General features: G+C 37.8%; 1 protein-coding gene and 1 non-coding gene across 2 annotated transcripts; both read left to right on the top strand.

Annotated features, from left to right (window-relative positions):
- Nucleotides 1-732: 732 nt before the first annotated feature.
- On the top strand, nucleotides 733-27535 carry SERINC3 (serine incorporator 3). The gene is made up of 10 exons (XM_063093883.1): nucleotides 733-920; nucleotides 7262-7420; nucleotides 7999-8189; nucleotides 9222-9301; nucleotides 9935-10072; nucleotides 12841-13010; nucleotides 13769-13859; nucleotides 14686-14866; nucleotides 23861-24088; nucleotides 24742-27535. The coding sequence occupies exons 1-10, from the start codon at nucleotides 882-884 to the stop codon at nucleotides 24878-24880; spliced, it is 1416 nt and encodes a 471-aa protein (XP_062949953.1). The 5' UTR covers nucleotides 733-881; the 3' UTR covers nucleotides 24881-27535.
- On the top strand, nucleotides 25917-25990 carry TRNAT-GGU (transfer RNA threonine (anticodon GGU)). The gene has a single exon. It is a non-coding gene; the product is annotated as a tRNA-Thr (tRNA).

Genomic DNA, 27535 nt, shown 5'->3' with positions numbered 1-27535 from the left:
GGTTGGCTGAGTCTCTTGAAACAAAATTCTCTGCGCTTTTGCTTATCATCTTTCAGCTCTAGTCAGCCTGGGATCCTTATAGTCCGCGCCTGGTCAGCACATTCCATTAGCTGGGAAACTTAGACCTCTGTCCCTGTGAAAACATTTTTAGGGTACATGTCAAAATAGTGTCTTTTATTCTTGGAGTCTAACGGCCCCAGTTTATGGCTCCCTCTGTCCCCTAGGTTACATCCTGTTTGCCCAGCTGCCTATCAGAGATGGCTCTTACCTTAATCGCTACCTGTAAATTCCGGCTCCTTAATTGCAGAGCCTAGTTCCCTCAGTCTAAAACATCTCCTATTGGGGTAGGGGGGAAGCCCAGGCCTAAAACCCCCTTTTACCTAAACTTTTGAGGGGATTTAGGGAAGAGGGATACCTGCTCGATCTTCACCTGCGTACTACTTCTTCATAGTACTCGCACTATGGCATGGTGCATTTATGTTGTCGCCTCTTAACTAGGCCATAAGGTCTATGACGGTAGACAACGTGTCTCTCTGTGCAATTCCGTAACCCCCCCCCCCCACCCCCCCCCCGCCACCTTCACACCTGATGCTCTCCCAGTAAATACAAAGGGGGCAAGGAATGAAGTTTTCGCGGCTCTTGCAGCCCCAAGCTGCTTTAGCCCCGCCTTCCTCCTTAACCAATGGCAGGTGCCCTCTCGGCGGCCCGGTCGAGGGCAGTGGGCGGGGCCACGCACTGACGCAGACCTTGCGAAGGGCTAAACGTGGACCGTGTTTCCGCCCCGAGAAACAGTAGCGTTTCTGGGGAGACGCCTCAGCTGACAGTTACCACCGACCGCGCTAGAAGGCTCCGGACCGGCCACCTCCATTACCAGCGTCACCATGGGGGCTGTGCTGGGCGTCTTCTCCTTCGCCAGTTGGGTGAGTTCGGGGTCCTGTGTCTTCGGACCGGCGGTTTGGGGGAAGGGCGATAGGGAGCCTCAAGCCCAGACCCTAATGGGCCTCGTCTCGGGGTAGGGGCAGCCCCTGGGTTGCAGAGGGTGTCCGGGACCACAAGCCAAAATATGCGATGTCCTCAGGTCAGGATCAGGTGGCTCGCTTTCTGAGTGAGTTGAGGTACGGTAGGAGACTAGGCCGCCATTGTTTACAATTCCAGTCGCCCCGCCCCCGCGAACCTTCCGGATTCCTGGTTCCTATGCAGCAGGGGTAGGACCGGAATGTGAGCTCCGCGTGGGCGGGGCGCTCTGGTTCGCTTCGAGGCACCTCGAAATGAGGTGCATTTAATTATGGATAGCTTGAATAATATTTTTAGCCGAAAGCACGGGATTTGCCAAAGCTACAGAGTATTGTGTGTGGCAGGGCGGGGATTTTAACCCAGCCTGTCTACCGTTCTGGGCAAGGGAAAGAAGGCCTGGTTGATAATTACTCAGAATAGGAAGCCATGGCCTGGACGTTTTGGGACCTCTACAGGTCATTTGTCTTTGAGTATAATCACCCCAGCATTCCTCTCCTCGAGAGCTGTTGGGAGAATAAAGGGAAATTTTAGGGTCAGTGAAAGAGAATATGCTGAGTTCCTTAGTATACCCGCTTCACAGCAGCCTTATTCCTTGAAATCATTTTCTTGTTTTGTAGTTCCTCAATTTATATAACTGACCAAGGATTCCATCTTAGCCCATTCTACTACTATTTCTTAGGGACAGAATATATTTTCATCCTTTTTTTAAAAAAAAGATGACCGGTAAGGGCATCTTAACCCTTGACTTGGTGTTGTCAGCACCACGCTCTCCCAAGTGAGCCACGGGCCGGCCCCCACATTTTCATCCTTTAAGTTTGTTGATTTTAAATTAATAAGGAAATTTGGTCATTTAGGGATTCCTTGTGAGCAGTGGCTTTCTAATTTTTTTGACCTTAACCTAAAGTAAGAAGTAAATTTTGCATAGTTGATCTAATGCACCCATTTAGACATAACATTTCATGAAATAATTCTTACCTATACATACATCTACTGTACAATTTTTCTTTTATCACATTAAAAGAAATCTTGGAATGTTAATGTTTATAATCCACAAGTGTGGGTCAAACTCATTATTTACAAAGTAGATATTTTTTTAAAAATTTTATTTTGTCGATATACATTGTAGCTGATTATTGCTCCCCATCACCAAGACTTCCCTCCCTTTTCCCTCCCCCCTCCCCCCCAACAATGTCCTTTCTGTTTGCTTGTCGTATCAACTTCAAATAATTGTGGTTGTTATATCTTCTTCCCCGCCCCCCCCCCCGCCCTGGTTTGTGTGTGTGTGTGTGTGTGTGTGTGTGTGTGTGAATTTATATATTAATTTTTAGCTCCCACCAATAAGTGAGAACATGTGGTATTTCTCTTTCTGTGCCTGACTTGTTTCACTTAATATAATTCTCTCAAGGTCCATCCATGTTGTTGCAAATGGCAGTATTTCATTCTTTTTTATAGCAGAGTAGTATTCCATTGTGTAGATGTTCCACATTTTCCGTATCCACTCATCTGATGATGGACATTTGGGCTGGTTCCAACTCTTGGCTATTGTAAAGAGTGCTGCGATAAACATTGGGGAACAGGTATACCTTCGACTTGATGATTTCCATTCCTCTGGGTATATTCCCAACAGTGGGATAGCTGGGTCGTATGGTAGATCTATCTGCAATTGTTTGAGGAACCTCCATACCATTTTCCATAGAGGCTGCACCATTTTGCAGTCCCACCAACAATGTATGAGAGTTCCTTTTTCTCCGCAGCCTCGCCAGCATTACAAAGTAGATATTTTAAAAATGTATTTAAGAAGGTCATTAGTGAAGGAGTAAATTGGTAATTTAAAACAAACATATCTTTCCTCTTGGATAACCTGAAATACATTTTGGCTTTGATGGAGAGCTAAGATTTGAATTGGTGCCATCCAAGCATTTCTATCCATAAATTGCTTTTATATTTTATTAACTCCTTTTATTCAATAGAAACAGCAAGGAGTTTAGTATACCAGGGAGTAGAATGAGTGAGGGGAAGAATAAACTGAAGTCAGAAAGGTAGCAGAGAGCCAAACTATGCAGATACTCATTATATGGTCTTATAGCAATTCAAAGGAGTGGTTAGAGTTTGGTTCTTATATCCCTAACTTAGTAGGAGATAGGTAGAGGGGAGAATTGCTTATCACTGAACATTCCTGTCTTGCATCTGTAAATAACCTCTGAAATAAACTTTTTTCCCTCTTGCTAACCTGTATTTTTTGTCAGTTTAATTCACAAGCACTCAGAGACTGAACCCAAGAGAATGGAGGAAAAGTTTTTCCTTTTCTTTGCTGCTTTATCCTTACGTTTCTACTATTTTTCACACAGCAACCAGAACCCATTTTGTTAAAACACATGTCAGATCATATCACTACTTTTTCCAAATCCCGTAATGGATTCCCTATATCACTTAAGAGTAGAAGCCAAAGTCCTTAAAAGCCTATAAGACCATATAACGAGTATCTGCATAGTTTGGCTCTCTGCTACCTTTCTGACTTCAGTTTATTCTTTCCTCACTCATTCTACTCCCTGGTATACTAAACTCCTTGCTGTTTCTATTGAATAAAAGGAGTTAATAAAATATAAAAGCAATTTATGGATAGAAATGCTTGGATGGCACCAATTCAAATCTTAGCTCTCCATCAAAGCCAAAATGTATTTCAGGTTATCAAAGTGGAAAGATATGTTTTTTTTTTTTTTTTTTTTTTTTTTTAAAGGAAAGACTAGTGGGTTTTTAGGAGAACAAACAGGACATAAAGTTTGTGTTAATACTTGTTTACTCAGGTGTGAGAGGTCTTTCCAGCTTCCTAATGTCCTTAAAACTCCCCTGGAGAGGGAATTTATGGCAGCCTCATTTCCCAGAAGTTGCTGCTTTTATTGAAATAAGGGAAGCTCTGAGAGGGCTTTCTTTTCCTGTATCTGTTGACTCTCAAATGTCTTCATTTTAAAGATTATTTTATTATTAAAATAATTTTTATCCCAGCTCAGGGGTTCCGAATAGGTCCCTACAGCAGTGAGACAGGAACTATTACATGTAATCTAGATGAGAGATGATAGTAGTGGCTTAGACCGAGGTGATAGGGAGGAATGCTATGACAGTGGTCAAATTTTGGATATATTTTAGGGATAGAGCTAATATACTGACAGATTAGATGAGCATCCTCTTGGCCAGACCAACAGGAAGGATAGAGTTGCCATTTACTGAAATAGGGGAACAGGGGAACAACATAACACGTAGTGGGACATGTTTGTTGCACACATATTTACTGGAAACCTATTCTGTAAAGGTGGTCCCCTCCTCAAAGTATTTACATTCTCATGACAGTTAAAAGACAAGTAAGTAGGTGTATTCATTCACTAGGGCTGCATAGCAAAGTACCACAGTCTGGGTAGCTTTAACAACAGCGATTTATTGTCTCTCAATTCTAGAAGTCCGACCTTAAGGTGTCAGCAGGGTTGGTTCCTTCTAAGGGTGGTGAGGGAGAATTTTGTCACTGGACCACAGTTGGGTCCCCTCACTCATTACCTAGTTATTTCAATACATTGAGACCAGTATTGCAGAGATAGAAAGTAGACGTTTATTACAAGGCCAAGTAAGGATACTCAGGGCAGCTAATGCTGGAAAAACCCCAGGGCTCCCCTAAAATTTCCGAGCAAAGATTTTTTTTTTTTTTTTTTTGTTGTTTTTTCGTGACCGGCACTCAGCCAGTGAGTGCACCGGTCAGTCCTATATAGGATCCGAACCCGCGGCGGGAGCGTCGCCGCGCTCCCAGCGCAGCACTCTACCAAGTGCGCCACGGGCTCGGCCCCCGAGCAAAGATTTTTAAAGGTAGACTGGGTGAGGAGAGGGTTGAGGCCGTGTGGCCAGCCAGTGGATGTTTCTGGTTGGTTGAGTCTCTTGAAACAAAGAAAATTCTCTGAGCCTTTGCTTATCTTTTGGCTCTAGTCAGTCCGGGATCCTTGCAGTCTGCACCTGGTCAGCACATTCCTTTAGCTGGGTGGGGAAGTTAGACTTTGCCCGAATGAAAACATTTCAAGGATACATGTCAAAGTAGTGCTTTTTGTACTTGGAGTCTAACAGTCCTAGTTTATGGCTCCCTCTGTCCCCTGGTTACATCCCATTTGCCCAGCTGCCTGTTGGATCCTCCCTTAATTGCTGTCTGTAAATTCCGGCTCCTTAATTGGAGAGCCTAGTTCCCAGAGTCTAAAACATCTTCTATTGGGGGGTGGGGTGGGGTGGGAATAGGAAGGTGAGAAGCAGCCCAGGCCTAAAACCCCCTTTTACTTAAACTTCTGAAGAGCTTTAAGGAAGAGGGGTACCTGCTCAATCTCAATCTGTTCCATGCCTCTCCCCTAGCATTTGGTGGTTTGCTGCAGTCTTTGATGTTCCTTGGCTTGTAGATCACTGCTTTCATCTTCATGTGTTGGTCTCCCTCTGCTACCAAGTCTATGTCCAAATTTCCCCTTTTTGTAAGAACAGTAGTCATATTGGATTAGGTGCCCACCCTACTCCAGTATAACCTCATCTCAACTAATAAAGAGGGATGTGAGTCTGAAAGTGCAGACAAAATAAACCTGAAGCAATTAGTGTCATTTTTTAGCTGTAAAATACCTGATAGAGATTTTCATTTTGGTCTTTTGGCCCATATGGTAGTTAAGAATTGGAGAGTGAAGCTAGCTGGTAAATTTCCCATTTGCTGTTTCAATTACAAATAATAATAGCTACCATGATATATTGATCTCCTGCTGTGTCGGGCTAAATTATGCTAAGTGCTTTAAATCCGTGACATCATCTCATTCTTCACACAATAACTGGGTTGGGGTAGGTGGTATTATGTTCATTTTTACAAATGAGAAAATAGTTTTTAAGAAGTTTAGTATCTTGCTGCAAGCCTCACAGAACCATGGAAAAGTCCACACAAAGTACCATCTATAAAATAAAGATTACTGGCACCATATTGTAAGACCAGAGTTATCCATTGTTTATATCTCTTGCTACTTCTGCATTAGCCTGACCTTGTAATGTGACTTGATAAGGTCACCCGTCAGAGCAGTTCAAGCAGTTTCCTAATCAAGTATGCATAAGAATGACTCAAATTATATCCTTTCACCTGGGGTGGTCATTAACAGATTTTAGCTGACCAAAGATCCAGCTTACTCTTTTTTTTGTTTTTAATTGAAGTGAAATTCACATAACATAAAATTAACCATTTTAAAGTGTATAATGTAGTGGCATTTAATATATTCATAATATTTTGCTGCCATCACATTTATCTACTTCCAGAACATTTTCATCACCCCAAATGGAAACCCTCTTCACCATTAAGCAGTTACTGCCAATTCTCTTCTTCCCCCCAGCTCCTGTAGTCTTGTTTCTGTCTCTGGATTTACCTATTCTGGATATTTCATATAAATGGAATAATGCAATATGTGACTTTTTGTGTCTGGCTTGTTTCACTTAACATAATTTTTTGAGGCTCACTGGTGTTGTACAGTGTATCAGTACTTCATTCCTTTTTTGTTTGAATAATTTGTATGGATATACCACATTTTATTTTGTCCACATTTACTTATCAGATAATGGATGTTTGAGTTGTTTCCACCTTTTGGTAATTCTAAATAGTGCTGCGGTGAAATTCACGTACAAGCTTTTGTTTGACCAGCTGTTTCAGTTCTTTAGGTATATACTTAAGAGTCAAATCGCTGAGTTATATGGTAATTTTGTGTTTAACTTTTTGAGGAACCTTCAGGTTACTCTTGATGGAGTTGAATGGCTCTTGCTATCTATCAGTATTTATAAGTTTCCATGTAATATTGCCTTATGCTGTAATATCAGCTTTGGTAATTATGATTCTCAATAAAGAGCAAGTGGAGTGAGGTTTGTATTCTCATGTTTCTTTAAAACAAAATATGTTCTCTGTGTGAATATAACTAACATTTATTGGGCTCTTACTGTGTATTAGGCACTGTGTTGAGTGCTCATTTAATATAGCAAAGTTTGAGGGAGGAGGATTCTATTATTGAGCCTATTTTACAGATGGAGAAATAGGGTTAGGTTATGTAACTTGCTGAGGTAAAGTAGCAGAAATAATATTGACACCAGAGCCCATGCTTTTAACCACTTCCTCCCAGCCATGATTCTCTCAGTTAAAACTGTCAAAGCCTGTTTGTCATGAAGGAGTCCACTGAAGGAAGTCTCAAATGACCCCACAGTGTTCTTATTACAGGTTCCATGCCTCTGCAGTGGTGCATCATGTTTGCTGTGTAGTTGCTGTCCTAACAGTAAGAATTCCACTGTGACTCGCCTCATTTATGCTTTCATTCTCATCCTGGGCACCGTTGTGTCCTGTATCATGCTGATGGGGATGGAATCCCAGCTGAAGAAGGTAACTAGAAGTAACAGTACCCTTAGTGTACTGCTTATTTTATTAGATTTTGAAAAATTTTAGCTGTAATTGTTTTTATTTATTTCTTCACCGTTATACTCAATCGAGTTTGTTGTAATTTGGGGTTTTTAGGGTGCAGGCAAGACACAGAATATGAAGATACAAGTCCTTTTCCAGAAATAGATCCAGAATGAACATCTTCAGGCTCTCGTATAACAACTATGAGAAAACAGATATTAAAAGAGTGGCCCTGGAACATTTTCTTTCCTTATATGTTCAACATTTGAGCATAAGAACTAGACTAGTTCCTCATCTTTGAAAAGAGTTGGTTGTAGTTGGAAAATCTCATGGAAAAATGGGAAATAACCTGAAAGAGCAAAGAAAAGAGCACTTATATTTTTAAAATGTGAGGTGTTTGTGCAGTTTTCTAACAAGATTATAAGTGAATCAGAAGGCAAAGAGAAAAACCCCACAGTCTTGCAGTTGTTGAAGTGGTCAGTTTTATAAATCCAGATTTTCCTGTAATGGGATAGTTTAAATGTGGATATTCCCATAACATTGAAATTGCTTTTTTCTAGATTCCTGGATTCTGTGAAGGGGGATTTAAAATCAAGGTGACTGATAAAGCGGATAAAGATTGTGACGTGCTGGTTGGTTATAAAGCTGTATATCGGATCAACTTTGCATTGGCTGTCTTTTTCTTTGTTTTCTTTCTGCTCATGTTAAAAGTAAAAACAAGCAAAGGTCCCAGAGCAGCAATACACAATGGGTATGTAAGTTTTATTATTAACTTGTTATATTATCCCCTTCAGCAGTTAAGGTTGCCATTCTGATGAGACCAATGGAATATGTAAATCAGTGGCCCAGATATATTGCTGACTTATTCTACATGTGAAATTGTTTTAGTGTCGTTTTCGGTTGGAGCCCTGTAACATTGAGAGGATGGGAGGGAGGGTCTTGTCTTATTTTTGTTTTTTTAATTTCAGTACCTTTGCTTCAAGTTCCTAGATTTTTATTGAACTGTCAAAACAGTTCAAGCACTATGCGAGACATTACACGCACAGACTTTTTTCTTTCTGTTGTTGAAATATATACCTAATATATTTAAATAGTATACGAAAACGATAAGCAGTGTGAATGTATATGACATATTCTGTTGCTTCCCATTCCTGATGTCCAGTTCTCTTTTATATGTACAGTATTTTTAATTCTCATTTGAAGACTGAAGGGAGTTTTATAAACTTTATATGTATTAGATCCCCTTTTTATAGATGTAGTAACTGAATTTCACAGATGTGAAATAAATTGCCTGAGATGTCTCAGCCAGTTGAGGGCTTGGAGCTAAGATTGAAACTCAGCTCTGTCTAGCTCCAAAGCCTGGATCTTTCTACTCGTCTATACAAGGCAGTTATTCAGGATCATGAACTGGAAGTCAGGTGTAGTTCTGGCTTTGCCAGTGATGATGATCTGTGTCTCTGTGGGCAAGATATTTATGTCTTATGTTGTAAATGAAGGATTTGGCAATTACAGGTAACACTGTTATTTTAGAACTCTCCAGAATGCTAGAAGAATCCCTACCTTTAAGTACTAAAAGTAGGGAGGCTCTTAATTTACATTTCTCTTTTCTTTTGAATGTGAATGATTTATTCTTTGCCTTAAGATTGTCCTTTAATTGTATGAAATATTGAATGAAGTAGTCTCATGTCAAATGAAGAAATAAACACAGACAGGCTTACATTTCAGAATTTAATTTTTCTCAGTATAAGGGTGAAACTTAGCATGCATTTTTATTTTTTAATAGGTTTTGGTTCTTCAAAATTGCTGCCATTGTTGGTATCATGGTTGGCTCTTTCTACATCCCTGGGGGCAATTTCACTACAGGTATGGCTCACTACTGAGGGGGATAATTATCAGGTATACAAACTCTACAAATAATTGAGTTAAAGCCTCATTTTTATTACTGGTTTTAGAGAACTGACAATTAAATGAGATGGTGTCCAGTTATTATGACTCGGTACTAATGTTAAGATATTGATTTAAAGCCAGGACACATTTGGCCCACTTCTCAGCTTTTCTGGAGTCATATGTTAATCCTTTGCAAGTATTCTCACTTGGCAATACAAAGTTAATTGGAGAGCTTAGAAACATAGGACTTTTGACTCTTGAGCTCCTTGTCTTAACCTGCTTCCTTAACATTGTGTCACGTGACATCTGGATTTCTACTGTGTTTTTTTCCCCCCTCTAAAATAAAGGAAAAGGCTTATAATATCATTTGTAGTGTCAGGTCCTAGGCTCCCTTTGGCATATGCTAAAACAAGTTTTAAAAGGCCTGAAACCCAATGGAACACTTCTCAGAAAATGCTTTCGAGTTTGGAATTGTAATAATCTTGCGCTCCTGCTGGAGACAGAATGTCAGTACCACCTCTCTCGTTTGAAATCTGTCCAGAATGTTGGACAGTAACGTTCTGCAGTGTTACTCCTGTGGTAAAGAATAACTGTTCTCTTGATTTGCAGCCTGGTTTGTTGTTGGCATGATAGGGGCTGCTTTCTTCATCCTCATTCAGCTGGTGCTGTTGATAGACATGGCTCACTCTTGGAATGAATTATGGGTAAATCAAATGGAAGAAGGAAACCCAAGGTTCTGGTATGCCGGTAGGTATCTAAACTCATCTGTGAAAGCCATACTGCTACATTAAGCAGGGTGTACAATAAAAATCTTCACTGACTTAAATGTATAAACTCCCAATGTAGAGCTGCCTTTTAAAGAATTATAATTTCCCAGCTGAGTTGATTCTGAGTTACAGTTCCTCAGTATCTCTGGGGAATTGGTTCCAGGAGCCCCAAGGGATACCAACATCTGTGGATGCTCAAGTCTCTTGTATAAAATTGTGAGGTATTTGCATATAACCTATAAATATCCTGCCATATACTTTAAGTCATCTCTAGATTACTTATAATTTCTAATACAGTGTAACTGCTATGTAAATAATTGTTATACTGTATTTTTTAAAATTCATATTATTTTTATTGTATTGTTATTTCTTATTTATTTATTTCCTGAATATTTTTTCTCCGGGGTTGGTTGATTCCATGGATGCAGAACTTGTGGATACAGAGGGCCAACTGTATATGCATTACTGAAAGGGAGTAGTACAGAATATACAAGTATAAGTCATTGGATTCTCCCAATTTATTTATTTTGAGATTTGTAATGTAACTACATGTGTAAGTAAGGAAAAAGAATTGTATTTAGTGGCCTAGTTTTGGTGTTGATAACCTTGTTTCCATGGACAGGACACTCAGATGAGTAACAGTTGTTAAGATTGCTCACCTCTGTCTCCCTGCACACCACCCCTCCATTGTAAAAATAAGAGATGCTTACGTCAAGAACTTGGAAAATAGAAAATTACGAAAGAAAATAGGTTTCCCCTTTAACCAACTATCCTATAATTATTAGTTGCTGTTAACATTAGTCTATATTCTTCCACACTTTTTTCTATTATGACACATGTGTCTTCTGTATATAGAAAAATACAAATCATTGAAAAATGGAATATGTTTGTGTTTATTTTTTAAATGTATTATACATTATACATTTGAATGGTTTGGCTTTTTTTAAACTTAGAAATGGCTTGTGAATATGTTTTGGCTCTAGTACAACAAAAAAATACCTAATAATAGATGTTTGAGTACAGTTCTGATTATCTCCTTAGGATAAATTCCCAGAAGTAGGAGAGTCAAGGGCCAGCCCATGGCTCACTTCGGAAAGTGTGGTGCTGATAACACCAAGGCCACCGGTTCGAATCCCTATATTATAGGGGATGGCCGGTTGGCTCACTTGGGAGAGCGTGGTGCTGACAACACCAAGTCAAGGGTTAAGATCCCCTTACCGGTCATCTTTAAAAAAAAAAAAAAAAAAAGTAGGAGGGTCAAAGGGTATGAATATTTTAAATGCTTAGTGCATACTATCAAATTGTCCAGTTTTATTTTCATTTTATTTATTTAGCTTATTTCTTTTTAAAACATTTATATAAAACAATACTACATATTATATTCACCATAAGCACAAATGATAGAACTTTATAAATGAGTAAGACATGCAAATCTCTGTCCACTTACAATTCATTTTCTTTTGCAGATGTAGCCAGTGTTCCCTCACCTTTGTATGTTTATGTACATATACATTGCTTTTGTATTTAAATGTAAACAGGATTATACTATATATTGTTCCATGGCTTGTTCTTTTCACTTACTAAATGGTAAATATCTTTCCATACCAGTGAATATAGGTATGTCTTAGTCATTTAACAGCTGCATGGTATTTTATTCCATTCAGTTCCACGGTATTCCATGACACGATATTCCATAATTTATTTAACCTTTGCCCTATTGTTTGTCACCTAAATTGTTTGTAATGGCCATTTCTTTCAGCAAAAGATTTTTAAAATAGTCTTTATCATTTATCATTATGAGTTGGGAATCCCAAAACTCCTTCTTTGCTTTTTTCTGACTAATAAATATTTATTTTTTTATTTTTTACCTATTTCTGTTTTCTGTAATTCATTTTAAGTCACTTAACTCTAGAATTTAATAGTGAGTTGCAGATGGGCCATAATTTAGAGTAACTGAGTACAGAGAAGTCTTGTATATTCAAATGAAAAACATTAAGAACTATGCTGGTAACTTAATATACATCATTTAATTTTAAACACAAAATCCATTGAGATAAGTAGAAACTAATTATCTGAAATAAGTCTGTGCTTTGAATTGAACACAAGTTAACTGAGTTCAGCATTGCTGTAATTGGTCTAAGTATACTGTATGCTCTATTTCATGTTTTCTAATTTTCAGAGTTACATAGCCAGTTGTTGTTTATCTATGAAAATGTAAAGAAACATTACTTCAGATATTTGAAAATAGCAAATGAACCACTTTTTCAGCTCAGGGATGTAATCTCATTGTTTGTGATTGGAAACCAGTTTGGTAGTCAGTGGCTGCAGAGGAAAAACTGCCATAGAAACATGCTTAACACCATCTCTGGTATGTAGCTTGCTGTATGGGCCATTTTGAGGACCCAGGAATCATCAAGGTTTTTAAGAAAAGATTGTAATACACATTATTTAGCATGTAGTTAGCAGTTTACTCTAGCTGGAGTGATCAAATGTCTGGTAATCCAACCCGTGAAATCAAATTAGAGAATCCAGGAAGAGAATTCAGTTGCTTGGTGGATTTTGGCATTTAACATTGAGCCAATCTAACCCAGTCTGAAACTTTAACTTTGGGCTTCTGTAATTTCACTGTAAATTATTTTCCCCATAAAAGTGAATTAATGCCTCTTCATTTTTATATGGAGTAGCAGAAAATTGGTTCTTTATCTTATTACAATTGTGGGCATTCATAATCAGTTTTTCTTTTTCCAGCTTTACTATCTGTCACAAGCTTGTTTTATATCCTGTCAATCGTTGCTGTTGGGCTGCTGTACACATATTATACCAAACCAGATGGCTGCACAGAAAACAAGTTCTTCATCAGTATTAATCTGATCCTTTGCATTGTGGTTTCTATTATATCAATCCATCCAAAAATTCAGGTATGGTTTTCGGCTTCTTCCTCCTGTGAATGGTTTTTAAGTAATGCTAAGCTTAAAACCTGGGTATCCTTCTATATGAATTTATGTCTGTGTTTATCCACTTAAACATTTTTCCATATTATGATAAAGTCTTCATAATTATAATTTAAGTATACAGTGTGCCATTGAGTATATGTATCATAATTAAATCTATCATTTAAAAAAAACTAGGTAACTTGAGAATTTGTAGTTCTTTTTATAAAGTATTTAAATTGTGGAATGATTCTTATGAGTCATTAGCCAAGATATGGGAATTAAACTAGAAAAAATTATTGATTTTAATTTTTAAAAACAAAACTTATGCTTTTTAGTTTTATCTTTTAAATACTATACTTTTAAAAATTCATGGAGTTTTAGATGTAAAATATGAAAAGAACATCCAGACATCACCTCCTTTTAAAAGTGAGAAAACTGAAGTCTCAAGTGATGAGTCACTAGTTAGTGGCAAAGCTGAGCTTAGGCTCTTCCTTTCCACTATACCAAGGGACTAGAAAGTTGAAGCCTTTGTGTGATACACAGGAATTTCCAGGATTATGAAATGCCTTGAGAACCAGTAGTATATACTTTGTTTTTCTTATTTTTTTTGCAAGCTCACTCAAACTGAAAGGTTACTTGTCATCTTTGAACTGATGATTCAGTGAATCCCAGAGAAGTGCACTGGGTTTTACAAGTTAGCCTTTTGTGATCCCTTTGGCATTGTATTCCTTTTGATTCCATAGGAACACCAGCCTCGTTCTGGCCTTCTGCAGTCCTCTATCATCACCCTCTATACCTTGTACCTCACGTGGTCAGCCATGTGCAATGAACCTGGTAAGGGAATGTCAATAGCACAGTAATTTGATGAAAAGAAAGTGGGAAATTACCCCTTTGATGGGTGCAAAAACTAAAGCTAGAGCAAATGTAAAACAAATTTCACTTAAATGTACCGTGTTCATTGTAGGTTTTCAGATATTTACTTTTCACATTTTATTACCCATGTCTGTTTATAGCTATTCATTGCTGACAGCCTGAAGGGCTGCAGTCCTTTAGATAGTCTAGGCTTTATCCAACATGGACTAAATCAAACTAGTTGAGAGCTCTGGACAAGGGCAGCCTTGTTTGGGCCCTTTGTAGAGTTGTTTTAAATGAATTTTACTTTGGTGTCATAGGCTCTAGAAGAAACAGCTGTAGGAACTCTCCTTTTGTAGTTATTGCAGGATTGTTTCTCAATAGGATATTTTATGGACTCCTTTTTAAGGAAAACAATTATTGCAGGATCCCCCCACCACCCCACAATAACTTATTTTTTATTATATTCTTAAATAACTATGTAAAAACAAACCTAGGGATAAACAGCTCATGTACTTAAAGCCTTGTCACTAGAACTAAAAAGATTTGTCAAACTACAAAACCAATAAAATCAAGATTGACATTTATGAAATTTAACAGATACTGTTGTTTCTTATCTTTTTTTCTAAAACGAAGTAATTGGTTGTGACACAAATATGTTGCTGACTGCTAACTTTCAGGTTCTTTAAAGTATAGAGCATTCCCATATTTCATGTCATGACTGAATGATGTATAAGCAACCCTTCAAATCCTTTCTTGGAACAAGATGCTTTATAACCAAAGATAAAAAAAAATTTTCCATTTTCAGATCGTTCCTGCAACCCCGGCCTGCTAAGCATCATTACACACATTGCTGCACCAACCTTGGCTCCTGGAAATTCAACTGCCGTGGTTCCTACCTCTACTCCACCATCAAAGAGTGGGCAATTTCTGGAAGCGGAGAATATTTTAGGGCTAATAGTCTTTGTTCTCTGTCTTTTGTATTCTAGGTAAGTTAGAAGGTACTTAGGACGAGATTCTCACGAAGGTTAGTAAGAGAGAGCGGAAGCTATTTTGCTTTCAAAAAGCAGTGTGAGGAGTTTTAAAAACAACTTAGCTCTCTTTAATGAAAAGTCCGTTACTTGCTTCAGTTACCCAGCTGTGTGCATTTCTTAAAGTTCAGTAAGTCCTCTTATTAAATCCTCCCAGTATTTCAAAGAGATACCTTCTTCTTTGTATAGGAGAAGAAATTCTTCACTAGACCCTAGGTGAGCTAGAATAGTGGCTCTGAAAATTGATTGGGTTATCCTTTTTTTAAAAAAAACAAAACAAAACCAAATTTATTTCTTGATCATTATACATAATATTTAAACAACTACAGAATTATATACATCTAAAATTAAAAGTCTCCAGTTAATCCTAAACCCCAGGTAAAACCTATGTTTTTACAGCCATCCTTCCACCCATTCTAATTGATATTTTCTGTACAGTGGCATGTATTACTTTAATTTAAAATAATTTAAAAATATGAAATGTTCAAAGGGGACAAGGATAAATTTATTTATATAAACTAATAACATAAGAGAGAAAATACGTATAAAGTAGGAAATGAAAGTATCCTCCCTTCAAATCTACCTCTCCCATAATTAACATTTTGATACATATTATTTCAGGCTTTTTTCCTTTTTTAATAATATCTATTTATCTGTATATAGATATAATTGTGTATCTAATTATATGTATATAATTTTATTTATGTATTTAAAAGTTAGGAACATACAATGATTTATATACACGTATATTATTATACTTTTTTGAACCATGAATTTGTCATTATAATTTGGACAGCGTTCCACAACATTATGTATACATTTATCTAGTTTGTTTTAGATTGCTTAGAACAGGGATTGACAAATTACAGCCCTTGGGCTGGCTGCCTATTTTTGTAAATAGTTTTCCAAGAACACATACATGCTCATTTGTTTCCATATTGTTTCTGACTTTGTTTGTTTTGCTTCTGGCTTAAGATTTTTCTTATTTCTCAAGAAAAATGCACATACCGTATAATTCACTCTTCTAAAGTATGAAATTCAGTATTTTTTTAGTATATTCACAGGGTCGTACAACCATCACCACAATCAATTTTAAAACATTTTCTTATTCCAAAAAGAAATCCTATACCCACTGGCAGTCACTCCCCATTCTGCCTTCTTCCAGCCTCTGGCAACCACTAATCTATTTTATTTTATTTATTTATTTATTTATTATGAATTTCATGAGATACAAAGTTAATTGTCACCCCTCATGCCCATGATGTGAGGGCCAGATTCATATGGGGGGCATACCCACTACCAGAAATTACTTTGGTACCCCGTGTCCTTCACTCAACTATCCCTCAACCTCACTCCCCCTCCCCGTTTCTCCCCCACTCCACTTTGTAGCCCTAGGAATGTTCCCTCCCACTGTAAGACCAACACACTACTGTGGTCTTTCTTTCCTTCCTTCTTTCTCTCTCAGCTCCCACATATGAGTGAGCACATGTGGTATTTATCCCTCTGTGCTTTGCTTATTTCACTCAACATAAGTTTCTCCAGGTTCATCCATGTTGTTGCAAATGGGAGTATTTCATTCTTTTTTATGGCAGAGTAGTATTCCATGGTGTATATATACCACGGTTTCCTTATCCAATCATCCATCGATGGACATTTAGGCTGGTTCCATATCTTGGCTATTGTAAACAGAGCTGCGATGAACATGGGAGTGCAGGTATCTCTTTGACATGATGATTTCCATTCCTCTGGGTATACACCCAGAAGAGGGATTGCTAGATCGTATAGAAGATCTATTTGTAGTTGTTTGAGAAACCTCCATACTGTTTTCCATAGTGGTTGTACTAATTTATAGTCCCACCAACAGTGTAAGAGTGTTCTGTTCTCTCCACACCCTTGCCAGCATTTGTTATTCATGTTTTTTTTATTATAGCCAGTCTAACTGGGGTGAGGTGGTATCTCTGTGTAGTTTTAATTTGCATTTCCCTGATGACTAGTGATGGTGGGCATTTTTTCATGTATCTGTTGGCCATTTATATGTCTTCCTTTGAAAAATGTCTACTCAGCTCCTTTGCCCATTTTTTAATTGGGTTTTTTTTTGTTTGTTTGTTTTTACTGTATAATTGCTTGAGTTCTACGTATATTCTGGATGTCAATTCCTTGTTGGATGCATAGTTAGCAAAAATTTTCTCCCACTCTGTAGGTTGTCGTTTCACTCTGTTGATTGTTTCCTTTTCTGTGCAGAAGCTTTTTAGTTTGATATAGTCCTGTTTGTTTATTTTTTCTTTTATTGCTTGTGCCTTTGGGCTGATATTCATAAAGCCTGTGCACAGACCTAATTACTGAAGTGTTTCACTTATATTTTCCCTTAGTAATTCTACAGTGTCAGGTCTTATGCTTAAGTCTTTAATCCATTTTGAGTTGATTTTAGTGTATGGTGAGAGATGCATATCTAGTTTCATTCTTCTGCATATGGATATCCAATTTTCCCAGCACCACTTGTGGAAGAGGCAGTCTTTTCCCCAATGTAGATTTTTGTTGCCTTTGTCCAATATCAGATGGCTGTAAGCCTGAGGGTAATTTCTGGGTTCTCAATTCTACTCCACTGGTCTGAGTGTCTATTTTTATACCAGTACCATGCTGTTTTGTTTACAATAGCTTTGTAGTATAATTTGAAGTCAGGTAGTGTTATGCCTCTGGGTTTTTTTTGTTTTTTTTTTTGTCAGGATTGCTTTGGCTATTTGGGGTCTTTTGTTTTTCCACATGAAAGGTAAGATTGTTTTTTCCCTTTCTATGAAGGATGTCCTTGCTATTTTGATGGGGATTGCATTGAATCTGTAGATTGCTTTGGGTAGTATAGACATTTTCACAATGTTAATTCTTCCAGTCTAGGAGCATTGAATATCTTTCCATCTTTTTGTGTCTTTAATTTCTTTCAGAACTGGTTTGTTCTCATTGTAGAGGTATTTCACCTCCTTGGTTAAATTGATCCCTAGGTATCTTATTTTTTTTGTGACAATTGTAAATGCGCTTGCTTACTTTATTTCTCTTTCCGTTAATTCATTATTTGAGTATATAAATACTACTGATTTGGGGGCATTTATTTTGTATCCTGCAACATTACTGAAGTTATTAACCAGCTCTAGGAGTTTTTTGATAGTCTTTAGGTTTTTCTATATATAGTATGTCATCTGCAAATAGAGAAATTTTGACTTCATCTTATCCAGTCTGGATTACCTTTATGTCTCTCTCTTGCCTGATTGCTCTGGCTAGTACCTCTAGTACTATGTTAAATAGAAGTGGTGAGAGTGGGTATCCTTGTCTTTTTCTTGTTCTTAAGGGAAAGGCCTTCAGTTTTTCCCCATTCAGAATGATACTGGCGGTGGGCTTGTCATAAATGGCTTTTATTGTGTTGAGATAGTTTCCTTCTATACCTAATTTGTTGAGAGTCTTTATCATGAAGCGATGTTGAATTTTGTCAAATGCTTTTTCAGCATCTATTGAGATAATCATATGGTCTTTGTCCTTGAGTTTGTTGATGTGATGTATCACATTTATTGAGTTTCATATGTTGAACCATCCTTGCATCACTGGGATGAATTCCACTTGATCATAGTGTTTAATTTTTTTAATATGTTGCTGTATTCTGATTGCTAATATTTTGTTGAGGATTTAAGCATCTAGGTTCATCAAGGATATTGGCCTATAATTTTCTTTTTTTGTTGTGTCCTTATCTGGTTTTGATATCAGGAGTTATTTTGGCCTCGTAGAATGAGTTTGGGAGAGTAGCATCTGTTTCAATTGTTTGGAGTAGTTTGAGGAGAATTGGTATTAACTCCTCTTTAAAAGTTTGCTAGAATTCAGCTGTAAAACCATCTGGACCCAGACTTTTCTTTGTTGGAAGATTGCTAATGGTAATCTTTTGGTTTTTGGGTCTCTATTTCATTTACTTCTGCTTTGATCTTTATTATCTCTTTCTGTCTACTACTTTTAGGTTTGGATTGTTGTTTTTCAAGTTCTTTGAGGTGTAGTATTAGGTTGTTTATTAGAAGTCTTTCCATTCTTTTGATATAAGCATTTATTGCAATAAATTTCCCTCTTAGTACTGCTTTTGTGGTATCCCACAAGATTTGGTATGATGTATCTTTATTTTCATTTTCTAGAAATTTTTTGATTTCCTGTTTAATTTCTTATTGGACCCATAGATCATTCAGGAACCCATTATTTAGTTTCCATGTATATATATAGCTTCCATAGTTTTGCTTATTTTTTATTTCAAATTTTGTACATTGTGGTCTAAAAAGAGAGTTGGAATGATTTCAGTTTTTTAAAATTTGCTGAGACTTGATTTGTGACCTAATATGTGGTCTATCCTGGAGAATGTATCATGAGCTGATGAGAAGAAAGTGTATTCTTTGTTGTTGGGTGAGATGTTCTGTATATATCTGCCAAGTCCAGTTGGTCTAGGGTGTAGATTAAATCCTGTGTCTCTTTGTTGACTTGTTGTCTGGAAGATCTGTCCCATACTGAGAAAGGGGTGTTCAGATCACCCACTATTAATGTATTAGGTCCTATTTCTTTCTTTAGGTCTAAGAGTGTTTGCTTTATATATCTGGGTGCTCCTGTATTGGGTTCGTACATGTTTATGATTGTTGTGTCTTCTAGCTGGGTAGATTCCTTTATCATTATATAGTGGCCTTCTTTGTCGTTTTTTATGTTTTTTGGCTTAAAGTCTATTTTGTCCAATATAAGAATAGCTACTCCTGCTTGGTTTTGGTTTCCATTTGCATGGTATATGTTTTTCCATCCCTTCACTTTTAGTCTATGTGTGTCTCTACAAGTGAGGTGGATCTCTTGAAGACAGCATATACTTGGGTCTAGCTTTTTAATACAGTCAGTCAGTCTGTGTCTTTTAAATGCGGAGTTTAGTCCATTTACATTTAGGGTAGTTATTGACAAGTGTTGCTTAATAATTCCTGTCATTTAATTGCTTCTTGTTTAGATGGTTTAAATATCTTTTTATCATTATTTCCCCTTTTATTTCTCTTCCTCAGTGTTAGTTGGGAATTTAAGGTGGGATGATTTAGCTTCTTTCTCTTTCTTGCTTTCATTTTTGTTTTAACAGTGGGTTTTGCTCTTTCTTGTATATTTGTGATAATGGTCACCATTATTCAGATTCCAGATGAATGACTCCGTTGAGAATTTCTTGCAGGGCTAGTTGTGTAGTGGTGAACTCCCACAACTTTTGTTTGTCTGGGAAATACACTATTTCTCCCTCATTTCTGAGGGAGAGCCTTGCTGGGTAAAGAATTCTTGGCTGGCAATTTTTTTCTTTTAGTATTTTGAATATATCATTCCACTTTGTTCTGGCCTGTAGGGTTTTGCTTTAGAAGTCTGCTGTTAGTTTGATGGGGATTCCCCTATATGCGACCTTATGCTTTTCTCTTGCTGCTTGTAGAATTCTCTCTGTCTTTGAGCTTTGCAAATTTAACTATAATATGTCTTGGGGAGGATCTTTTTGAGTTGAATCTGTTTGGGGACCTTTGAGCTTCCTGGATCTGAAGGTCTGTATCTCGCCCTACACCTGGGAAGTTTTCTGTTACTATTTCCTTGAGTAGGTTTTCAATACTTTTTCCTTTCTCCTCTCCTTCAGGAATACCTACGATTTGGATGTTAGAGCACTTGAAGTTGTCTGCTGTCTCTCTCAGATTTTTTCTCCTTATTTTTAATTATTTTTTCCTTTTTTTGTCTGTCTGAGTTATTCCAAAAAGACCATCTTCAAGCTCTGAAATTCTTTCTTCTGCTTACTCTATCCTGCTGCTCAAGCTCTCGGTTGTGTTTTTTATTTCATTGAGTCTTTTCATTTTTAGAAGTTCTGCTACACTCTTTTTAAAGGTATTAATCTCTTAGTAGACTTCCTCTTTCATATTCTGGATATTTTTTCTTGTTTCATTGTGTTCTTTAATTGAGTCTTCCTTTATTTCTTCAAGTTTTCTTAAGATCATTGCTCAAAGTTCTTTTTTAGTCATTTCAAGGATTCCCTGTTGCATGGAGTCTGACTTTGGAGCATTACTGTATACTTTTGGTGGTGTCATTTCTTCTTGTTTGTTTGTACTTCTAATATTTTTTCATTGACATTTGGTCATTTGGTAGAGGATTTGCTTTTTCTGTTACACTGAGGCTGGCTGTGGAGTGGCCCCGGTTGCTACTGTGGAGGTGAATTGTCTTTGCTTAACAGTAGGTATGGTGGTGATTATGTTAAACCACCTTGGGTCCTGTTCCAGAATCTGTTGTCAGAGAATGAGCCCCTAGTGCCATGTGGTTCTGCTGGGCATACCTTGGAGGGTCAGACCCCATGGACTGGTGCTCCCCCCTGGGTCCAAGGAGCAGGAAGGGGCTGCCTCTAGCCTTGCAGTTCTGCTGCTGGGCTTACCTCGGTGTGAGTAAGGGCATGGGGCAGGCTGGCACTCTCCCCTCCAGGGTGCGGGGGTGGCCACCTCTAGCCACCTGGTTTTGCTGCTGCTGCTGGGCTCACCCCGGTGTGGGTCGGGGCTAATCGACTTTACATCTCTGTAAATTTTCCTATATGAACATTTCATATATGTGGAATCATATAATATATAGTCTTTTGTGACTGGCTTCTTTCACATGTTTTTGAGGTCCACCCATGTGGTAGCACATATCAGTACTTCATTTCTTTCTTTTGTTGAAAGTAATATTTATTGTGTAGGTGTATCCCATTTTGTTTAGCCGTTCATTAGTTGTTGGACATTTGGGTTGTTTCCACTGTGGGACTATTATGAAAAATACTGTTGTTAATTTTTATGTAGAAGTTTCTTGTGTGAATGTATGTTTTTAGTTCTCTAGAGTATAGAAGTATAGCTGTTGAATAGAATTTCTGGGTTTTACTCTGCTTAACTTTTTAAGGGACTGCCAAAGTGTTTTCCAAAAAGGCTGCATCATGTTGCAGTCCTCCCAGCAATGGATGAGGTTTCCAGTTTTACCGTATCCTAATCATTATATTGTAATTGTTTTTTTGTTTTGTTGTAGCCATTATAGAGGGTATGAAGTGGCAGTTCATTGTGGTTTTGATTTGCATTTCACTAATTATGTTGGACATCTTTTCATATGCTTATTGACCATTTATGTATCTTGAAGAAATCTGTTTTTTTAATTGAGTTATTTGTCTTTTTATTGTTTTTGTGTATGGTTTCAGGCAGGAAGTTCAAATTCATTCTTTTGTTTGTGGATATCCATTTGTCCCAGCACCATTTGCTGAAGAGACTGTTCTTTCACCATTGAATTGTCCTGGCATCCTTGTTAAAAATCAGTTGACCATAAATGTAATGGTTTATTTCTGGACTCTTAATTCTGTTTCATTGACCTATATGTCCGTATTTATGCCAGTACCACCCTGTTTTGATTACTATGACTTTGTAGTAAGTTTTGAAATTAGAAAGTGTGATTCCTTACAATTCGTTCTTTTCAAGATTGTTTTGGCTATTCTGGGTCCCTTGCATTTCCATGTGACTTTTAGGATTCTTTTTTTAATATCTGAAAAAAACATAGCTGAGATTTTGATAGGGATTGTATTGAATATGTAGATCAATTTGGAGAGTATTGCCATCTCAGCAATGTTAAGGCTTCCAGTCTATGAACATGAGATGCCTTATTTAGGTCTTCTTTACTTAGACCATTTACTTAGGTCTTTTTTAATTTCTGTCAAGGGCTTATAGTTATTAGTGTACAAGTCCTAAACTACTTTGTTAAATTTCTTTCTAAGTATTTTATTCTTTTTAATGGTATTGTAAATGGAATTATCTCTTTAACTTTTCAATTGTTCATTGCCAGTCTATAGAAATACTTTTGTATATTGACCTCGTATCCTGCAACTTTGCTGAATTTGTTAACAGGTCCTAATAGTGTGTGTGTATGTGTTCTCGATAGGATTTCCTTTTCCATTTTTTTTTTGTTGTTGTTGGCAACTGGCTGGTAGGATGATCCGAATCCTTGACTGTGCTCTGAACAACTGAGCCAATCGGCCAGTCTCTCCATAGGATTTTTTGTATATAAGATCAGGTCATCTGCTGATATAGTTTTACTTCTTTTCCAATCTGGGTACCTTTTGTCTTTTTCTTGCCTGATTGCTCTGGCTAGAGCAACTAGTATAGTGTTGAAAAGAAGTAGTGAGAGTGGGATCCTTGTCCTGTTTTTGATCTTAAGGGAAAAGTTTTTACTTAGTCTTTTACTGTTAAATGTGATGTTATTTAGCTCTGATTCTTTTCATTAGTGTTCATTGTCAGTTTGAGGAAGTTCTCAACTACTTTGAGTGTTTTTATCATGAAAGCGTATTGGATTTTGTCAGGTGCTTTTTCTATGTCTATTGAAATGATCATGTGGTTTTTGTCCTTTGTTTGTGCTTTTTTATTCGGTCAGTGAGCCATCTGCAGTGCTAGAAATGCATAGATGACTAAGGTCATTGTTAAGGAATTCTTTGAATAGCAAGGACAGGAATGATAAGTGCTGTGACAGAAGGAAGCCTCAGAAGCTGTGGGAAGTCAGAGGAGTGTCTTCTAACCCAGCCGAGTGAGGGGTGACATCAGGGAAGGCTTTCCAGAGAAGTGCGTTAGAAAACTGAAGGATGAGTAAGTTAGCTGGGAGGAGGTTGGTGAGTGGTACATTCCAAGCATAGAAGAGGCACTTGTGAAATCAGAGAAGTAGACACTGAGAGTGTACGGTGTTTTGGGAAACTCCTAAGTAATTAAGCCATCAAATAGTAACTGATGAGAGTACTCTCAGTCTTGTGATGATAGGCAACAGTTTAGAACTCTAAGCAGGTGCATTAGGCTCCAAAGCAGGAATAGCTCAGAAATAACTCTCATGTATACAGGCCAGTGGTAGCAGTTCATCTTCATGGCCCCTTTCTGATTTGTCTTCTTTGGGATCTTTTTCTAGCTTCCGCACTTCCAGCAATAGTCAAGTAAACAAGCTGACCCTGTCAGGGAGTGACAGTGTGATCCTTGGTGATACAACTACCAATGGTGCCAGTGATGAAGAAGATGGACAGCCTCGGCGGGCAGTGGACAATGAGAAAGAGGGAGTGCAGTACAGCTACTCATTCTTCCACTTAATGCTCTGCTTGGCATCCCTATACATCATGATGACCCTGACCAACTGGTACAGGTAGGAGGCACAGACAAAACAGATGGAAGACCACTTAGCTCCTCGGACTGCCTATAAAATATCCATTCGTTGTCCTTATCTCAGAACCCCTTCTCTTACCCCTATAATGAAGTTGTGTTCAGTGCTGATTCTTTTCTGAAGTGCTTTTGACTTTTTCTCCTCCAGCATTTAAAACCCAGTTGGAATTCTTTTAGTGCAGGTCATTGGGAGCTCTTCTAGACTGGAGTTAATCGAGAAAGAAAATCGTAACATAGAGCAATCTGACTTACCTTTATCCACTAATTTTCTCTGTGTCTGGAGATGGCCATATTAAAGTATTCTGGCCCAAGTAATAATGTGCTAAGGAAGAAAAGTTTCAGGGAGGCCATTTCAATCTAGAACTTTTGCCAATAACTGGAACAACCAGATATTCCTGAAGAACCTTGCATAAAGAGTAGTTAGAGTCTTTCATGTTGGCACGAAGAAAAAAGCTGTTTGAGAGGCAGAGTCCCTTGCTCATAAGGACTAAAAATAGCTTCCTCAGGTCCCTCAGTGTACAATGTCAGTGGGGAGTAGTTCAAGTTAAGTTTCACTGGAGAATTTCTTGGCCTTGGCTGGGGGGTTGAGGATGCTGATAACAGGCTCCTTTACCTGATTCTCTCCTGTTTTCTTAGCCCCGATGCAGAGTTCCAGAACATGACCAGCAAGTGGCCAGCTGTGTGGGTCAAGATCAGCTCCAGCTGGGTCTGCCTCCTCCTTTATGTCTGGACCCTCCTGGCTCCACTGTTCCTCACCAGCCGGGACTTCAGCTGAACCTCTTGAGTGCCAAGGAGACCACTGAAATTCATAAAGATCTCTTTTGCTGAAAACCCATATCCCTTTTAAGTTTGCTTCAACTAAAATATTGAGTGAATGCTTTGCAAATTTGAATATATCCAGGTTTATATCAGAAGGCAGGATTGAATAATACTTTATGCAGAATCTGAACTTTTCATGTGTGTGTATATATATATATATAAAATGTTTATTTGTAAGGATATAGCACAAAGGGAACATTTTAGTGTTTTAAAGTGAACTACAGCTGTGCTGGAAAGAGAGTTCTTTGTAAAGATCTATAGGTTCCTACAAGTTTGGTTTAAAATGTAAGATAGAAGAATGTTGGATATTTGAGGCCATCATTAATATATTTCTATTGCAGTATCCTTAAATAATGCATTTATATATGACAGTTTTTCTCTGTGAAGGTGCTTGCCTGTGTGATACAAGCACTGTTCAGTGATTAAACTCTTCAGAGGTGTAGCATCACAGTTCTTGGGGAAGGATTATGTATGTGGGTCCTTCCCCAGAAGAGTGGTTGCTGACATGGCTACTGCTTCTGCATCTTGAGTTTTTTTATTTACTCTTTTAATACAGCAGCGTTAATGCTGCTAGATTCAAGTCTATGGCTTTGTCAGATATGTTAATTTCAATAAATGCTTTGTAGGTTTACTTAAAATGAAGATTCACTGGGAAAACACTGCAACTCGTCTATGTAATTATCTTAAGTATGTAAAAGTAAAATGCATGTGAATTTATTATATTTGCATTATAAAGGTATTTGATTAAAATAGAAAGACTTTAAGCTTTTAAGGCCCTTTCTTTAACAGCTTTTACAAATTAGCCGTTCTTTATTTTTTGGACAGATTTATCAAGCGTCCAGTGAGGATGCTCCTATTCCTTCTAAAACTTTTAGAGTAACTGGTAGGCAGAGTCTTGAACTCATTCAGAAGTTATCCTAAATATCTTTTCTGGTTAAGACACTTCGTAGGTGAGAAACAGTGAGGCACCGTCAAGAAACATCTTCATGGCTGGCCGGTTAGCTTAATTGGGAGAGCGTGGTGCTGGTAACACCAAGGTCACAGGTTCGGACCCCTGGACTGGCCAGTCACCAAAAGGTAAATAAAATAGTTTTTAAAAAAGTCGTCATGAGAGGCAGCATGCTGGGAAATAGAATTAAAACACTTTATTCTTTCAACAAAGGTTTACTGAGTGTTCTGCACCAGGCCCCATAGGTTTGGGGTACAGCTTTAAACATAACAGACACAGACTCTGCTATCTTGGACTTAAGAGTTTAGAAGAGTGTGAAAATGAACTGATAGGTGGTTATAATGGGATGAGTTAGTGCTGTAATTTAGGAACTGCAGAGAACTCAAAGGAGAAGTTCCTGGGGTGGAGGGTGTTATGGTAGGCTTCTGGAGAAAGTGATGTCTAAGCCAGTACTGTTAAGGATTAGCTGAGAGAGAGATGGGAATGTGGGATGACATTCCTGAAGGGTAGACAAAACTATATATTAAAGGCAGGGAGATGAAAAAATTGTTCAATAAAGCTGGAACGGGGAGAAGTAGGCAGGGACTAAGTTATGAAGGGCTTTATCAACCCCACTAATAATTTTGGACCTTATGTTGAGGGCAGAAGAAAACCTATTTAAGGCGGCGTGAACAAATGGTGTCTTGTCACTTTGGCTGATATATAGAGAATGGATTTAGAGAGATGAGACTGGGGCAGTCCACATGAGGTCTGAAATAGAGAAGTGGAAGTGGGGATGGGGAGAAATTGACAGCTGAGAGCTACTTAGTAATTAGAATTTTAACACTGGCAATTAATAGATAATGGGGTAAAGGTAGATTCCTGAGTGATTCTAGTTTAATCCTCTGGGTGGATAGTGGCTCCATTTATTTAGGGGGAAACAGGAAGAAGAACAAGTTGTGTTGGAAGAAAGATGGAGGTGGTTCCTTTAACAATGGTTAATAGGCTTGGGAGTCAGACTGTTGGGGTTTACATCCTGGCTTTGCCATTTTCTAGTTGTCAAAATGGTCAACTAATATTTATTGCGTACATACTATGCTTTATGACTTTGGGCAGATGACTCTACCTCTCTGAACCTTAGTGTTAATGTTTAGTACATTTGATGTTTAAGGAATAAAGTTATTTTGCAAAGTGCTTAACCCATTTTAAGTGTTCTGGCAGTTGCTACTAGTCTCAATATGTGCTAAAATGGGACTGGATGATATTCAAAGGTCAGACATGTTCAACCAGAATCTGATGAAGGCTGGATTTAAAGTGTTCTTACAGAATTAAACAGATGAACATATTGGGACAGTCTCAGTTGGGGTAGAGGTAGGAGGAAGCAGGTCTTGATATGAATTGTTGGAACCACTGTCTTTTAAACCAGTGGTTTATGTCAGGGTATGGAGATAAAGTTGCAAAGGATTTGAGGGGCAGATAGGGAGGTTTAGCCCCTTTGCCAGTGTAAAGCAGATACCCCACTTTCCATAATTGAAGAGGAGCTAGGATTAAGAACTTTAAAGGTCCTAAACTTCGAAAGCATTACAAGTGCCCCATCCTCTTCCTTATGTAATTTAAAATAAAAGCAATACTGAACTGTAAAATAAATGTAACAAAGTCAAATAAAGTTTTTATTTTTTCTCA

The sequence above is a fragment of the Cynocephalus volans genome, chromosome 1, assembly GCF_027409185.1.
Source record: "Cynocephalus volans isolate mCynVol1 chromosome 1, mCynVol1.pri, whole genome shotgun sequence".
Lineage (NCBI taxonomy): Eukaryota > Metazoa > Chordata > Mammalia > Dermoptera > Cynocephalidae > Cynocephalus > Cynocephalus volans.
This window is presented reverse-complemented; position numbering and strand designations above follow the sequence as displayed.